We start from the raw sequence: 16304 nt of genomic DNA, 5'->3' as shown, positions 1-16304 counted from the left end.
CCAAATACTGGAAAACCGATCAAAATCTTTTCTTTAATTAAAAGATTGGAGTCTTACTTTTAATAAAATATTATAATAATAAACAAATTCTTTAAAAATTCAAATAAAATTAAATACACATATAATTTATTAAAGCATAAAAAGGCATTTAAGATCAAATTTCTAGTATTTGAGACACTACATGTCAGTAATTGGATAATTTATTCTATCCAAATTTTGAAATAATTAACAACTTAACAATGATACAAAACTTTAAATATTATTAATTAAATTCTATCATAATGACGATCAGATAAACATAGTACAAGAATTATAGACTTGTTGGCAGCACGTCTGTACAACTTTGATAAGACGGATCTGTCCATTTATCAGTAAGCTGCGGATGTTATATGGTTTCGGAAGCGTCGTGGCAAACCGACTATGATTTTTGTGGATGTGGACGGAAATATAAAGAAAAATTCTTATCTAAAATTATGACGACTCGTATAATATCATAAATCAAATCTCTCTCGTTCGGTTTTTCTATTTATATATAGTTTGCTTAAAATAAGACAATGTTATGTGAATTGATTAAAATAAATGTTTTGAAAAATTTGCTGTGCTATAAGAATATTTTCAGACTCTCGATGAATATTCAGAAGAAACAAAGATGAACAGAAAAAAAATTAGTTTAATCAAATTGACAATCATTGTCTCATGTATAGAAAAAAATATGAAATCTTTAAAAATTTTTAAAATCTTAAACTCATGTAACTTGCTTACACATGAAGAAATTTTGCATAGTTTTATGAAGAAAAATATATTCATTTTTATTCAATAATAATTTTCATAAATTAAGAGATAAAAAATATTGTTTATTGTAATATTGAAATAAAATATTGTTTTGCTGAAAATTTAGATTGCTTGTTAATTTAATACCAATTTTTTTGTGTACCAACAAATCTTTTAAAAAGAAAAAGAAAAATAAATTTTCTAAATAAAAATATATTACATAAATTCTTGAATAATTATTTATAACGATTCTTTGTTCATTGTGTTTATGTTGTGCTTCCTGGATAACATTCGCGAAATTCTCCGTATCACATTATCATGCCTTCCTTGTTGCTGACAAACAATTTGAACACCTTCAACGGTTTTTTCCTTATACCTATTACTTATATTTATTGTTAAAGCGCTGTACTAATACTGATCTCCTGAAGACAATGGCCAGGCTACATTTTATTTGCATTACATTCGCAATATGTATCTGCGTACTTCCCAGTTTAGCTATGCCACACTTAAAATTAGTGCAAGTTGTAAGTATCTCATTTTAAATGTAAATTAATACATAAGAAATGTATTGTTCCTATTGATGTGGTCGCAGCTGTTCGCACATAAGTTGTACGCGCCGTGGGAAAACGATGCGGAAATAAACGAGACCAGCATCCCGGAAACTTTATCGTACGAATCCTTCATTTCTGCCGCAATAAACATACCAATGGTACGTGAAATATTAATATAATTCTTTGATGTACATTTAATATTAATCTTATGCTAATTTGACATTAATCTTTTAACTTGATATCAAAGATTGAGATTTGATTTCAATTCACAAATAGAAAAAGAACATTCTTATTTTGAGAATATCTTTATAAAATTTGAATATTGAAATGTGATTACATGGCGTTACACTTGCTCACACAAAGAAATTTTATACAATTTTATATTATTTCAAGAAAAATATTATATTCTCAAATAAAAATATTATATTATACTGTAATCTAACATTATCAAATTCTTTAAAGAAGATTAAGTCATATGTAAGCAAGATTATCATTGTTCCATATATAAGCAAGAGTATAATTTTTTCCTTACATATAAAACAACGATTGTTGAATAGAATATACTAGTTTTTATCTGATGCTAATGTTTGATATTGATTTTCTGTAAAAGTGTGTATATAGGTGATAATGTATATAAGTCATATTATCACTTTCTCGATCAAACAGGATTCTGAGATAAAATTGTACAATCTTGGGATGTATTTGCGCAAAGCCTACGACAAATTTTTAGGCGACATATATACGCCTGAAATTACAAAGACACAAACGACGGAACATACCTTGTCCATCTTATCGGCCCAACTTGTTAACACTGCCTTGTGGCCTCCTGCGACAGATCAAATGTGGATTGAAAATTTTCACTGGCAACCAATACCAAATGGTCAGAAAAAGAATAGAATTCTCTTCTTTTTGTCTCCATACAATTTCTTAAATTGGAATACATACACTGCAAAATTAATTTCTACTATACTTTCTCAAAGTATATTTTAGAAAATTATTTCATAAAAATTAATTATGATATATAACAAATCTAATTGTAAAAACAATATATTCGAATTAAGCTTTTTTTGTAAAAGTTAAATTTATTTACTTACGTAACATTGATATATTTTCTTGCAGACTATCTGAAAGTGAAAGAAGATACATTGATGCTAGGTTTTCTGTGCCCAAATTTTATTTCACAAATAAATCAAGTGTTGCAAACAAACGAAACGAGGGAGATATTAACATGGTACCAACCTTTGTTTGATCATCTTTCTAAATACACTGGAAGAAATATCAGCATTCCATCGGACGTGGCTCTTTTGTATGCTACTTTAGAAACAATGGTAAGCCTATAAAATAAAAAAAAAGTTATAAAATTATATAATTCTAAAAAATTCTAAAATTTATATAAAAATTTATATAAAAATTTTGAAAAAAAATATGAAAAATTCTAATATGAAATTTTCATCAGAGATTACCTTGCATTTTCATAAATTATGTTCTATTAGTATAATAATTTTATTTCAATATTACATAACAATAAAAATAATCAGGCAAACAGAAATGATATGTTGCCGAATTGGGCGACTGACGTATTTCCTGATGGTTCAATGTACAACGTCACCTTATTGGAGTACGATCTACTTTCGATGACTCCTCTGCAGAGGCAATTGAATGGTGGAACCCTTTTAGGAGAGATTATAGGTAATTCCCTGAAGTATATAGTGGGTGATATACCTAAGGAACGAAAAATGATGTTATACAGCGGAGACGCGAGAAACATCGTTGGGATTCTGAAGAATCTTAATCTTTGGTCGCCTCATATTCCTAATGAGGCGGCTGCGTTAATATTTGAATTGTACTTCGATAATGATACGAATACTTACGGAATAAAGGTAATATTTTGCTTAGCCTATTTATCGTTTACAGTATTTTATTTTAATTTTGATAACTCGTTTCAAATGTACATTATCTAAGAATACTCAAATTGTATAATACTAAAATTAACAGTATTGAAATTATTTCAGATTAATTATTATACGGACATCGACGACACAATAATTGTTTTATCGCTGCCAAATTGCGCGGACATATGTCCACTGCAGACTTTAATAAACGCCACTATCGATCTAATACCTCGGGACTCGCGATCTTTATGTGGCTGGTCTACTGAGAACTTAATAAAAACGAAAGATCAATTGTCGGAGAAAGAATTTAACTCATCGATTTACAATAAATCCGTTTCTAATTGGAACAAAAATTTAATATTTATTATATTATCATTTTCTGTAGCTATTTATATTTAAAGTTAAATAACCGCGTTTTTTATATTGTAATATAACTAGAAAAAAAATGTAAATATTTTTTTTTACATTTATATAAATGTAAAATAAAACATTTTAAACATAATTCTATTCGTCGATTCGTATACAATTTGATTGTTAAATATTATGTTACCCTTGTGCTAGATTGTGAGATTAGCACATGGACTAGTGAAAGCGATTTTTCGGCAAATTGCACGTAATGCTTCGGAAAAACTACCATACTATTTTCCAAAACATTTAACCATCGCTTCTCCGCGGCATCCAGGTCTATACCTGCATGTTCGAGCTCCTTGTCAATGTAACACATTTTCCAAAGATCTGCGACGTGTGGTACCATTTTTTCCACAAATCGAGATCTTTCATCACATGGTATAATTGTACGATATTTTTGTAGAGTGATGTTTAACATGTAAAATACGAGATGCATTTGATTTATCATGGCAAAGGTCTTCTTCTGATCTTTCTCTGCATTGGTCAATATAGATCGAAACGATTCTAATTTCGTTATCAAATAATCGATCACCTTGACGCATATCGGTAATGAATTACAAAACTCCAAAATCATGTGTACACAATGTATCCACACAGATGTCTAGAAAAAAGATAATTTATTATCTAACTGTATTACACACAAAATTGTGCTCCACTCTGTTTCAAATCAGTTTAAAACATTACTAATAACAGTTATATACATAGAAAATATTATATATATATTTTGTTCACGTATATATATTTGTTCTAAGTTGTCTATGTGCATTATGATATTTATTGTATTTATTGACTGCAATATTTGTAAATATAAAAAATGTATAATATGTAATAATATGTAATATATACCTGAGTAATATGTACTTTATACGACTGTCTCCGTGCCATCATCCCGTTCAAAGTTTTCGTTATTTCCTTCATAATTATTTCTATACAGACATTGGGCTTTTTCTCTGTTGTAAGAATATCAGACATATTGAGTACTGCATTTACAGCTTGTTCCTCCAAACTACCTTTCCAACAATTGCGCTTCTTTTTTTGTCGTTCTCTTATTAAATACTCCTCCGCCGTTCCCCTGTCGCAGAGCGTCGAGATGATCACTTTGATCGGTGTGTGAATTACACGATCGATACATAACGACTCCAGAGTGAAGTTCAACCAATCGGCAGAAATCATTTCGTCTTCATTGTTGTTTTCCATTTCCAATGGATTTTCGTAAGGCATTGCAATACTATTTTCCGAATTTATAAACTGCGCGGTCACTGGAGCATCATTTTCCGAAATTTCCGATATGATATCGCTTATTTGCTCGTCGCAAATACTGATAAATTTGGAATTCTCATCATTATGAACGCATGACCTTTGATAGATATCTTCTTGAGTTATGATAAGACTTTTCGGACTATCATTGGATGTCAATGTCTCGTTAGTCAAACGCAAGACCTCTTGTGTCTTATTCATAGTCTTCTTTTTGCAAGATTGTTCAGTATCCGGTATGTGTTTATTAGCGGCAGTGGGTCCCTCTCCTACTATAGTATTGCAATTAAATTGATTGTTTATATGTAAAGTACTATATGCGCTGTCCTCGATTGAATTTCCGGCTGTGCAATTCCATGCTTGCCAAGGACTAAAATCATCAAGTAGGAGGGGATCATCACCAAGATTATTTGACACTTGAGAGAAACTTTTTGGAGTTATAATAAAATTGTTTGGACTGCCATTAGATTGTGACACCTCATTGACAGAATTACTTTGGCTTCTCATTAAGATTCTACATTCTCCAATAAAATTACTTTTTAGGTCAAATAAATCAGATTGGTTTCTCAGTGGTGAATTAAATACATGATTATTTGAAACGTCAGTGTGACTTTTTTCGAAGCTACGTTTCTTCCCGATTATTTCCTCGTTTATCTGCTTGATACTGGCATTTCTTGGCAAATATTCTTTATTATTTTTATAATCAAAGCTTTGATGCTCAGGTATACTACAGGATATATTGATAGTATGCTCAAGATTTTCACTGAAGTTTGACTCCGTATCCATTCCTGAAATTATAAATACAGAACTTTCTTTTCCTCTCGCCGCAACAGTAACAGTTGCTTACCTTCAATTATTGAAGATAACACAATAGGCGATTCATTCAAATTGTTCGTCGACACAAAATTAACAAATTTATTTTGTGTAACTTCAGACCCTGTGTATGAACCGCTGAGCTTATTTTGAGATGTATCGTACGTCACGATGGAAATATTTGAAGAGTTCAACGCTTCGCCGGAATCCCTCGTTCCTTCCTAGAGAAAACAATTCTCACTACATATCTTACAAAACATTTTTAAGAATTTTTCATATTTTTTTATAAAGATTTCTAATAAAATATTTTAAACTTCTTCAGATTTCATAAGCTTTCTTCAGAAATTGTAGAATGAGAGAACTTAAAAATCTTAAAATATTTCAGAATTTACATAGACAAAGAAAACTAAGGAAAAAAATAGTGTAAAAATAGTATAAAAAAATTTTTCAAATTTTTTTATACCATTTAAAACACTTTTTAAAGGTGCAGAGGAAATCTATATTTTTTTCTAATACATTTTATATAAATATATTTTATACAAATTAAAAATTGAAAATTGCATAAAAATTCTGAAAAAAATTATTTGAAGAATTCTAAGAAAAATTATTACAAGGGCTATCCTATTATGTGTCGGTAGCTCCACAGGAGATCTCAATTGTTCAGCATCAGTAGGTTCATCTTCACAATGATGTTCATCATGTGCAATCGACAGTCTATTAAATAGCTGTTGCAATTGTTCAAGTGGTATTTGAGAGGCAGTTGCAATCGAGGCCTTTAACCAGACAATAGCCTGAACTAAATTCAACTCGTTCTTGCATTGAAAGCTGGATGCTCCATTTCTGCATGGCTGAGACAAATTACGGGGTATTTCCAAAAAATGTTTACAACGGTAACACACATAGTCATTGCACAAATCTTTGTTGCAAACATTTGTATGACAAGATACAATATTTCTACTTGAGGATGATTGTCTCTTATTTTCTGTACAAAGCATGCAAATTAAAATGTAATTAATAATTTAATTACTTTTTTTAATCTATGCAAACAGTAAAGTAATTTTTCAGATAGCACACAATATTTATAAAAGATTGGTAATAATTATTTTAATATTTTATAATTATTTTTGTGATTAGATTGAATCAATTAAATAGATCATATAAGATTTATCATAAATATAAAAATGTTTATAAAATTTAAAATATTTCATCTATATTTTAATAACAAACGTTAAATACTTTATGATTTTTTCCTTCGTTACATAAAAAATGTATAATTGTATATTGTTTATACAAATTTTTAAAACATTTTATTATTAATAAAAAAATAAATAGTAATATTTTTGAGTATCATAAATATTGTGCACTGTCCAAGGATTAATTTTTTTGCCAAACTCACCTGGGTCATTTGAATTACGACTCTCATCACGAGATTCCTTTACCATTTGCTGTAATCTGCAAAGAATCATTTGTCTCGACTTCTGATCTTTCGCTGGATCTTGAAACCAATTTTCCAATTTATTACGCAACTAAAAAAGTGAGAAACGTAAACGTTAAATATGTATTGAAATTAATTGCCAATGTTTGTCATTACTTTTTTAGTTCTCTGCCGAGTTTTCGCTTTTGTCATGGTTTCTTAATTCTCTCTTCGTTATTTAATTATTGAATAAAGCTGCAACTTCTGTCTCTCAAATGTTTCTTAATACTCTTTAACATCCAAATTGATCCAAACATCTCACAACATACACCGTATACACGTAACCTTTATCGCATTCAAAAATTTGAATTTTTTTAGTTGGCGTTGTAGGCGATTGTTAAAGCCGGTGTACAGTTTCCGCATGATGCAATGTCGCGTCTTTCGATTGGGCGTTCAATCGAGTGATTGATATTAACCATTCATGCTTTTGGATTCGTGAAGAAGATGCAATGAACAGTATCGTCAGGTTATAAATCTTTATAATAAACTTAATAAATTAATGCATTATGCAAACTAATGCAATTCCTAAAAAAATACAAAATTCTCATAGATTCTTTCCTCTCTTAACAATTTTCCTAAAACTTTTTATCTTTTCAGAATGTGTTCCGTGTGGTAATCGTTCCGTGTGAACGAGGCTTGCAGTTCATGGCAATCTTCACGTGGTCTCGTTTGCGCGACCGGTGAGGTTAGGTTAGATGTGGTTCAGCAGCAAAGCGGTCCTGTGGGCGAACGGCAACAGAATTTCGTGAGTATTACGGTTTTATCACCGTAAATACAATCCGGAAAACTGCATGAAGATGGACACGTTGTCGACAGGGAACTTATCGAGTTCGCAGCAGGAGTTCGTGCAGCAGGTGAAGCAACAAATAGCGGTCGCCAATGCCCAAGAACTGCTCCAGGTATTGTTATACAATGTCTTTCCCTTTCCAATGCTCCTTCCCTCTCGACTGACTGAAAGCTACAAGTTTTTATGCATATTTACAGAAAATGACGGAGAAATGTTTCAAAAAATGCATAGGCAAACCGGGCACTTCGCTGGACAGCTCGGAACAGGTAACTTTTTCCCCACGAAATCTAACCCTAAAAGCTCACCCGAGATAATGAAGAATGACTTTCTATTTATCGAGTTCCAAAGTTCCATGTAATGGTTCACATTTTATAGATTTGAAATTTGTCTTAAACATGTCTTTTTTTTTTAAATTAATTTCACATAGTTAATTTTGTTTTTTTTTCCAATCTATTCTCGATCGAATCACATTCCTCATTTTCCGATTTAATTGATTTGATAATTTGTTTACAGAAATGCATAGCGATGTGTATGGATCGATACATGGATTCGTTTAATCTTGTGTCAAAAACGTACAGTGAACGACTTCAAAGAGAAAGCAACAGAATGTAAATACAAAAATTTGTGGAAATATATTGTTATTTGTTATCTATACTGTAATTTAATAGCACCATTACAGTATCATAGTGTTCATTAGCTTATGGGAATATATTTCTTCATACTCATGGCCAGTGAGATGCATCATCGTGGATATCATCGATTTAATGTGTATTATATGGTTTTCTTTTCAAAGCATTTAATATGGTGCATTGCTTAAAAATGATGTACAATACAAATCAAAGTACAACATATAATGCGGCGTTATTGCAAGTGCACACACTTATCTATTCCAGTTTATACATTTTTTATATAAAAATAAATACTTTTATTAAAGATGTATGTGTTACATCTCAAAGCATTACCAAAAGTATAAAAAGTTCAGATTCTGTTTAAGTATCTATGTAAAATTTGAATACAGTTCTGTTATTGATTGAAACATTAAATTTTTGATTCACTCTCTTAATTCTTATGAAAAATCGCACTTCATAGTACTTATATGCAAATTTGATGAAGAGAACTGAGCACTAAGAATTAAATCAAATTTTTTATATACTATTAATGAAATTCTAATAAATATACATGCAAAAGTATGAATCAATCTTACTTCATTTAATTTCAGCAAAATATGGCCATTTACACTAGGTAAGCTGTCACGAGTTAAATTATTTTGTTCTTTGTAGCTGGTTTGAGAACCAAAATTTGAATTCACGAATCAAATTTTTGATCGTTTAGAAAAAAAGAAACCTAAAAAGTATAGTTTTTAAATTTCAATAACTTTTGATTAATATTCTATAGTCAAAAAATTGTTAAAAGGCTGAATTATAAAGAGAGAATGATTGATGATGAGTATAATTGTATTTTATATAGGGATTATAAAGAGAGATGGAAAAGAAAGTAAATGACGACTGCAAAAGAGAAAAATCTTTATAAAATAAATAACATATACATGAATACATATTATTACATCATACTTGAAAATCATAAATAAGTAACATAGGTGTTTTCGTAAAACCCACAATTCCACAGTACTTTTTTTTATTTTATTATTTGCGTTCTTTTTATAATTATTTCATACACACTAAAAGGCACGGTATAGCTACCAATGTTTCAACGTGGTTACAAAATAATTATCTGCGATCGTGTAAGGGAGTACCATAAAGCAGGTTGTTGTTGTTGTTATTATTATTATTATTATTATTATCAATATCTTATTCGTGAAATTTCAAACTGTGAATTATGACCAACTACGGCTACCTATCCCGAAAATATCGAGCTTTGCCTATTCATGAAATTTGTGCATTTAAACTGTGTTACATATGTACATACATTTTCCAATAATAAAATTATTGATTTAATGTACAATCGGCGTCGGATATGTTCCTCTCACAAAAGCTGCGTCAAACAATCATATCAAAAAGAAGATACCGTTCATTCCCGAATATACGAGTAAATACATTCAAAAGCATTACGAGACAAATACAGTTTACAGTGGTCTTCAAAGACATTTCCGATAGGTTTTCATATATGCGTTCTCTAAATATATCTACGTTACAAACATGCGAAGAAGAAAAACCCAAAAGACACGTAAGCAAGGTATAGTTCCAATATTGCCGTCTTACAATTAAACGAGAATCGCCTAGGTACACTGGAAAAAATTTTATTATTCAGCAAATATATTTATTTTAATATCATTTCCTCAATTTAAAGAAATATTTTGTAAGTTTAAAAAGAAATTATTTTATATCTGCTAATATTTATTTAAATATAACTTAATGATACTAAAAATAAATATATTTACTCAATTTCAAAACACATTTTTTTTCAATGTATAGGTGTATTGCGCGATAGTTTCACCAAAGGCGAGCTTTTTGTTACTCCGAGAGTAAAACCTTTGTGTAGCCTGCTCTTGCAGCGAATACAAAAAGACGTTTCTTAAATTATCTTACAGTCTACGATGAGAGATACACTTATTTTGTAAACGTGCGTGCTAATGGTAACGAAAGTACGGCCTATCTTAAGTGTAACGTTGGAATGTATCCATCTCTCGTCTATCTAGATTCTACAGAATGTAGGAATGTTTAAATGCAGTCCTGAATTTCGTCGTCAAGATTACAGTGTCGATAATAGAATGTAACCACGCTGATTGGTCAGGAACACACCTGCTTTTTTTTTCTTCCGTTTTCTTCGCTTTTTAAATACACATCGGGATAAACGACAGTTCGAACTAAGCGATTCCGTATTTATCGCGAACGCAGTGTTGAAACGAAGGGACTGTCGCATACCTTGCGCGCCTTTTGGGATAAATTGTTTTCATCTTTTTATCTCGCGCCATGTGCTAATCACGTATGAAATGTATTAATAAGAATGAGAATTCTTTTTAAGAATTTATTTATACATTACTAAGTATAAGAGCTTAACTTGTAAAGATGAAAAAATAAATATGCCATACAACGTGTGTGTGATGTGAAAAAAATAGACTGGACTGGATTTAATTCTATATCTAATTTAATTGAGAAAAATTTGTATATATTGTTCATTTTCCAACATTTGTTCTTTCACCCGCGAAAAGCCCAATGATATTTTCTGTAGCAATGTGAGATACGTCCCTTATAGAAATGTATTACTGGTAGTAATAAATTTGCCAGTAATTTAAGTAATATATTACTTATTTTAGTAATTTAAAAGTACTGTAATAGTACTTTTAAATTACTAAAACAAGTAATATATTACTTAAATTACTGGCAAATTTATTACTACCAGTAATACATTTCTATAAGGGATCTGCTGTTTGTAATTAAATTATTATGTAATTTGTCCCTTCCTCTCACATTACGCGCGTAATTGTTATCAAAATAAATATTTCTCTCGTGACATTCATACCGAATGTAAATTCATAATTTATATATATGTAGTGGAGCAATAATAATTAAGTATAATATTATACAAGTGTACAGTAAAAAATGCTGCAAGTATTTGAGCACGGGTATTTTTCTTTGACTCTTCATCAACCTTCGTTAAGTTTCTATGCAATGAATTACCATCTTGCTGAATTCAAAGTTATATGAGCGACGGAATTTCTTCGTTCGAACAAGACAATTTCAATATTACAACGTAGTCTAGCCGTCAATGAAAATTCTTTTCGTAAAGCTGGCTGGCTATACATATTTTGTTTTTTTACAAAAGGATTTTGATTTGTCAAGCTAGTTGATCCATCTTGAGTTGTACTTAGTTATTGCATCTTATGGGGGCAAAATACAAAATATCCGCGTTTAAACGTTCTGTTTTTTTTTTTCGTTCTTTTTTCTCTTTCAATCGAGCTGTATTACCCAAAAATTAATATTCTAGTCTAGCTTCCACTAATTTCCTGCGAATCATAGATGCAAGAAAATATATAAGCACCTAATTTTTTTCCCTTTTTCTTAGATAACGTTAACTCTCATAAATAACTTTAGCTTCAAACACTTAGCACCATAACATTCGAAAAAATAATTTGATGGATTTTTTAGGCAATCCATTTCTAGACGGACGATTTCCTGATATTGTTACAATATCGTGTCAGTAACTTTATGTAAAATGAGGTAATGGACAATGTTCAGTCGTAAAATTAAGGGCAGAGACATTTCATTAAACATAATAAAATGCTAATAGTCTTAAAAAAAAAGAAAAAGAGAGAGAGAAATATAACTAAGCTATTATACGAGCAGTAACTCGTGTGTTCTTTCTTTTTTTCGACTCTCCAATATATAAATTATCATAACACTTGCGTAATATACTTGTTAGAGTAATATAATACTAATATTTTTTTACATAACGTAGAAGGTAGCCTGTCTGAAGTTAATTGAAATGCTTCACTTCATAATGCTCAATGTGTTATCCTTTTTTATCAAAATATAAAAGTAAAGGCTTCAAAATTATTGCGAATTTATATAACTGTACAACTGCTATCTCATTAATTCTACATATATTTTTTCACGTTTCCGTTTCGTTAATTTTGTAATGAACAACAGAAAAGATACTCTTTTTATATGTATAAATAATAAGACATACATTTTGCGTACGCTTCTTAATAACGGCACGCCAATCATATTGCTTTTCTGAATTATGCAATGTCTCGGATAATCTATGAAAGAGATGACGATTGTTCACAATACGCAAATCGTTATTGCAAACTATGACAGTTTCAGAGCTCATCTTTACAAATCGTACAAAAATATGGTATCGTCTGTGTGGAAATACGCATTCAGACATTTTCCTTCTACGTTTTTTTTTTTCTTTGCAGCGCAAACTTATAAGTATTGAGCCACAGCTTGGCAGTGCTTTTATCAGAAACTATTGATTCAATTCTGCAAGTTCCTGAATCTTACGGTAGTCGGCATAGATATCCGCGCGACATTTCTAGCGAATAGGATATCGATCTTATGAGATTACATACAGGAGGAACAACTCGCTAGAATTCCTACAGAACAGTTCTGTAGCAGTACGAATTGAAAATTACATTCCCTATGTATAATCTGCGGTAATACCCGTCGCAAAGTTTGATATATTCTTATCCGTATTTATATCTTCGAGCTAAAATATAACGATTCTATGTGTATAGTTACGTAATTTATGCGGGAGAAAAATATGTGCAATTGTAGTTGTAATAGTGCCGCGCCGTTTGCGTTAATTCAAATTCAGTTTACTTACGCAAGAGGTACTACTCAAGATCTCGTCCACCTCTTCGATTTCCTCACTCAAATCTTCAGTACGGGCACTTTGAGGCTTTTCCTCTTTCTTCGTTCGTAATTTAAGAGGACTGTCTACCTTGTCCGGCTCCTTAGTGGGACTTTGCTCGTTTGCGCTACCCGACGCAGACGACACAAAGTCTTCTTCATAGTTATCTATGCCGTCTGTAGCTATAAAAATGTATCGCTTCAATATTTCAGACATTTATGCACCGCATATCAGATGAGAAAGGTCGAATCTTTATACAGGGTTGGATAAATATTTTTTAATTAAGTTAATAAAGCTAAGCTTATGAAATTGAGTTAATTAAAACTTAACTCATTTGAAACTAAGTTAAAAGTTATCAACCTGTTAATTTTTATTTATTACTTTTTAACTAGTTATTACCCAACTCTGATTTTTATATTACTATTATATTTTTTATAACTTACCAAGCCCAATGTCCATTAATTCTTTTAGATCGTTAATGTTAGCCTTTTTACCGTTCAATGGCGGCAAATCGCTAAATATAGAATTAGCTTTCTGATTTATGGTCGGCAAACCTTCCAAAAAAGGCTCAGCTTTATTCATTGTACTAACATTCTTCCGTTCACCGCCGACGATTATCTCGTCAAAATAAATCGTTTTCCCAAAGTTGCTTCCTGCATTAACTGGCTTTTTACTTTGTACATTATTCTCTATACTTAGCTCCAAACTATTTATACTGTTTTGCTTAGTTACATCCTCATTTTGATTTGCTTGCGTGTCGATCACTACAGAGTCGTCGAACTTAATTAAGGACTCGGATTTGTTTAATGGACTGGTTTGATTAGACGTAACGGTACTATCAGTCTCCCGTGCCGCGTCGCTCGTCACCGTGCGGGTGCCGTGTGGATTCGCGGTGCTCTTATCAAAATTTACATTATTGTTCCGGTTACCTTCAATTCGATCAGTATCCGTTGTACTCTCCCTGAGAGAAGATTGATGCTTATCGTAATCCGACGTGTCCGTCACGACATCGGCGCCAGTCGGCGGATCTTTGCATTTTTTGTCCGTTATTGTCACATTTATTGGAACTTTTGGACTCTGCTCGGAAATGCTCTCTAGTTTTTCGGAGGAATCATTATCGTTCGACGATACAGATTCATTGTGGATTATTTTGGGAACAGACACTTCGAATGTAGCATTCGCGAAATTTGTTGTGGCTTCATCTGTTTCGTCGTGTCTGCTGCTAGTTTTATTCTATAGAAAGAATGCACAAAAATGTATATTTTCATTTAAAATATCTTGCTTTTAAAAACACAAAAAATATAGTACCAACAATATTACAAATAAATTTAGTCAATGCAAATATTTCTATTGGAATGTACATCAAACTAAATAATTTGTTTTTAAAACTTTTGTATTGCAACCATTGAGATAACGCATAAAAGAGAAATCGATTCTAATAGATGGATAAACAAGGTCAATTCTGGCCCTGGTCAATGTTACTTTGATTTTATAAAAAATCAATTAAAAGATTGAAGGCAGCGTTAATTAAATTAATACATACAATAATTTATTTTAAAATCAATTCATTTTGATTAAAAATTTAATAATACTAAAAATTTATTTTATTTTAAAAAATAAAAAAATTTAATCACTTATAATTAAGAATTAAATTGTTAATCATAATTATTAATGAACAAATTAATTTAATTCTGTCAACTGAAGAATAGTAATCCATTTCAGAAGTCCATATTTTATTAACAATTACAACTATCCCAATGATTTACTTAATTAAGAAAAATACCTTTTGTGAACTATTGAAGGCACCATTGATGCTATTCTTGAGAATCTCTCCCAGCAATGGCTCGGTTGAATCGATACCTAACTCCTCACACAATTTATTTCTCCCTACATAGTTATATTCCTTTCCAAAGTACGTTTCTGGATCATACACCGATATTGTGTAATCAAGACCAAAGTATTCTAGGAACTCGCGAACCAAGGAAAACAATAATTTTCCTTCCGAATTAGACAGGTACTGCTTTACAGTTTTGTTGAGAAGTGGCTCAGGATTCTGAAACATTTATCTCAAGTTTATCAATTCTATTAATCTATGCTGCATCTTTCTCTTTTCTTTCATATGAATAACAATACATATAACTTGCAACAATCTAAGAATTAAAAACTATATTTTTATATCAAAAAAATATTTACGAAAAATTATCTACTTTTTGTGAGAATGGTAGAAAGATTCTATATTTATAAAAATTAATGCAATAGTTTGCTTCGTCTCTCTCACTTTGTGAAATAAATATAAGACACAAATGTTTCACGAACAAGACACTCTCGTTTATTTTGCAAGTGTAAAAAGTAGATGTAAAGCTAACAGAACACAAATATTTGTAAACAAGCTTTTCTTTTTTTATGTCTTATCGTGGCATGCCTCGACGATACTCACCATAACAGAATCCTGTTCCTCGAGTGCCAGAAACACGCTCGCCCTGAGTTCCGCCTGCGAACATCATAAAAAAGATTCGATGAGGCCAAAAAAGGAAAAACTACATCGTAATGATTTTAACCGAAGTTTCTACCCGTTCTCGCCCTGAAAACACTCGCCTAACCTACAGACTCGAGGAATATTTTTTTATTTTTTCTTTTCGCGAAACATAGCTTCCCAAAGACGCACCCGTATCTTAGCGAGGACGCCGTTACTCTCCAGGGTCTGTACCACCAGGTCCCGCAATTCCGTGTCCTCCTCCATCGAGATGTTCCCGTCTATCATGATTATACAAATTAAAAAAAAAATGCGCCGAAACGAACACTCAAGAGATGTAAATATTTACGCTTTCCATCGCGTGTCTACTTTTTCGCGGAAGCGACACTGCCTAGGGATTTTTCTTATCTCTCCACTGCGTGATCTGGAGATTTCCCTCCTGTCAACTCGTTGGAATCGAAATTACTATTTTTCGATATTTCTAGAGGTCGATTGTGTATCACCCATCAGAAAACTTAATAAAATATTAAATTAAACAATCGACGACGTGACCTAAAGCATTTATTTA

General features: G+C 31.2%; 4 protein-coding genes across 8 annotated transcripts in view; 2 read left to right on the top strand and 2 right to left on the bottom strand.

Moving 5' to 3' along the window:
- Positions 1-2229, bottom strand: part of LOC105205853 — a 14426-nt gene extending 12197 nt beyond the window's left edge. The window contains exon 1 of the mRNA XM_039449253.1: positions 2102-2229. The gene's annotated coding sequence lies outside the window, so the exon portion shown is untranslated. The remainder of the gene's footprint in view (positions 1-2101) is intronic.
- The window catches only part of LOC105205693 (venom acid phosphatase Acph-1), a 4141-nt gene extending 511 nt beyond the window's left edge, over positions 1-3630 (top strand). The window contains exons 1-7 of one of the 4 annotated variants that reach the window (XM_039449783.1): positions 277-483; positions 1173-1295; positions 1364-1480; positions 1989-2202; positions 2442-2650; positions 2861-3202; positions 3335-3630. In XM_039449783.1, coding sequence (XP_039305717.1) covers positions 1203-1295; positions 1364-1480; positions 1989-2202; positions 2442-2650; positions 2861-3202; positions 3335-3613 — 1254 coding nt within the window. In that variant the 5' untranslated portion in view covers positions 277-483; positions 1173-1202 and the 3' untranslated portion in view covers positions 3614-3630. Of the gene's footprint in view, positions 1-276; positions 517-934; positions 1296-1363; positions 1481-1988; positions 2203-2441; positions 2651-2860; positions 3203-3334 lie in introns of those variants that run through there. The other 3 variants (XM_039449782.1, XM_039449781.1, XM_026131878.2) reach the window with 3 other exon arrangements.
- LOC105205695 (dentin sialophosphoprotein) lies at positions 3223-16304 on the bottom strand. Its single transcript, XM_039449775.1, has 10 exons — positions 15929-16304; positions 15701-15754; positions 15047-15316; positions 13707-14496; positions 13237-13445; positions 7086-7215; positions 6301-6671; positions 5724-5910; positions 4469-5664; positions 3223-4223 (listed from the first exon to the last, which is right to left on the bottom strand). The coding sequence occupies exons 1-10, from the start codon at positions 16022-16024 to the stop codon at positions 3756-3758; spliced, it is 3771 nt and encodes a 1256-aa protein (XP_039305709.1). The 5' UTR covers positions 16025-16304; the 3' UTR covers positions 3223-3755.
- Positions 6444-9140, top strand: LOC105205694 (mitochondrial import inner membrane translocase subunit Tim13-B). 2 transcript variants are annotated; one of them, XM_011175167.3, is made up of 6 exons: positions 6444-6554; positions 7482-7629; positions 7761-7908; positions 7980-8062; positions 8148-8216; positions 8464-9140. In XM_011175167.3, exons 3-6 carry the CDS (start codon positions 7859-7861, stop codon positions 8505-8507), a joined length of 246 nt encoding a protein of 81 aa, XP_011173469.1. In that variant the 5' UTR covers positions 6444-6554; positions 7482-7629; positions 7761-7858; the 3' UTR covers positions 8508-9140. The 2 variants fall into 2 exon arrangements, with proteins under 2 accessions (XP_011173469.1, XP_011173468.1); XM_011175166.3 differs by lacking the exons at positions 6444-6554; positions 7482-7629 and having other exon boundaries at positions 7761-8062.

Source organism: Solenopsis invicta, chromosome 5 (genome assembly GCF_016802725.1).
Source record: "Solenopsis invicta isolate M01_SB chromosome 5, UNIL_Sinv_3.0, whole genome shotgun sequence".
NCBI classification, from domain to species: domain Eukaryota; kingdom Metazoa; phylum Arthropoda; class Insecta; order Hymenoptera; family Formicidae; genus Solenopsis; species Solenopsis invicta.
The sequence above is the reverse complement of the archived record's forward strand: the minus strand, read 5'-3'. Positions and strand labels throughout refer to the sequence as shown.

What these genes read in the sequence shown, in the direction of transcription:
- LOC105205695 (XM_039449775.1), bottom strand. Translation starts at nt 16,024, where the DNA reads ATGATAGACGGGAACATCTCGATGGAGGAGGACACGGAATTGCGGGAC. An exon ending in AGGAACAGGATTCTGTTATG is followed by an intron (nt 15,317 to 15,700) that starts GTGAGTATCGTC and finishes TAAATGTTTCAG; the next exon opens with AATCCTGAGCCACTTCTCAA. An exon ending in CCTTCAATAGTTCACAAAAG is followed by an intron (nt 14,497 to 15,046) that starts GTATTTTTCTTA and finishes TTCTTTCTATAG; the next exon opens with AATAAAACTAGCAGCAGACA.
- LOC105205694 (XM_011175166.3), top strand. Translation starts at nt 7,955, where the DNA reads ATGAAGATGGACACGTTGTCGACAGGGAACTTATCGAGTTCGCAGCAG. An exon ending in ATGCCCAAGAACTGCTCCAG is followed by an intron (nt 8,063 to 8,147) that starts GTATTGTTATAC and finishes GCATATTTACAG; the next exon opens with AAAATGACGGAGAAATGTTT. An exon ending in CGCTGGACAGCTCGGAACAG is followed by an intron (nt 8,217 to 8,463) that starts GTAACTTTTTCC and finishes ATTTGTTTACAG; the next exon opens with AAATGCATAGCGATGTGTAT.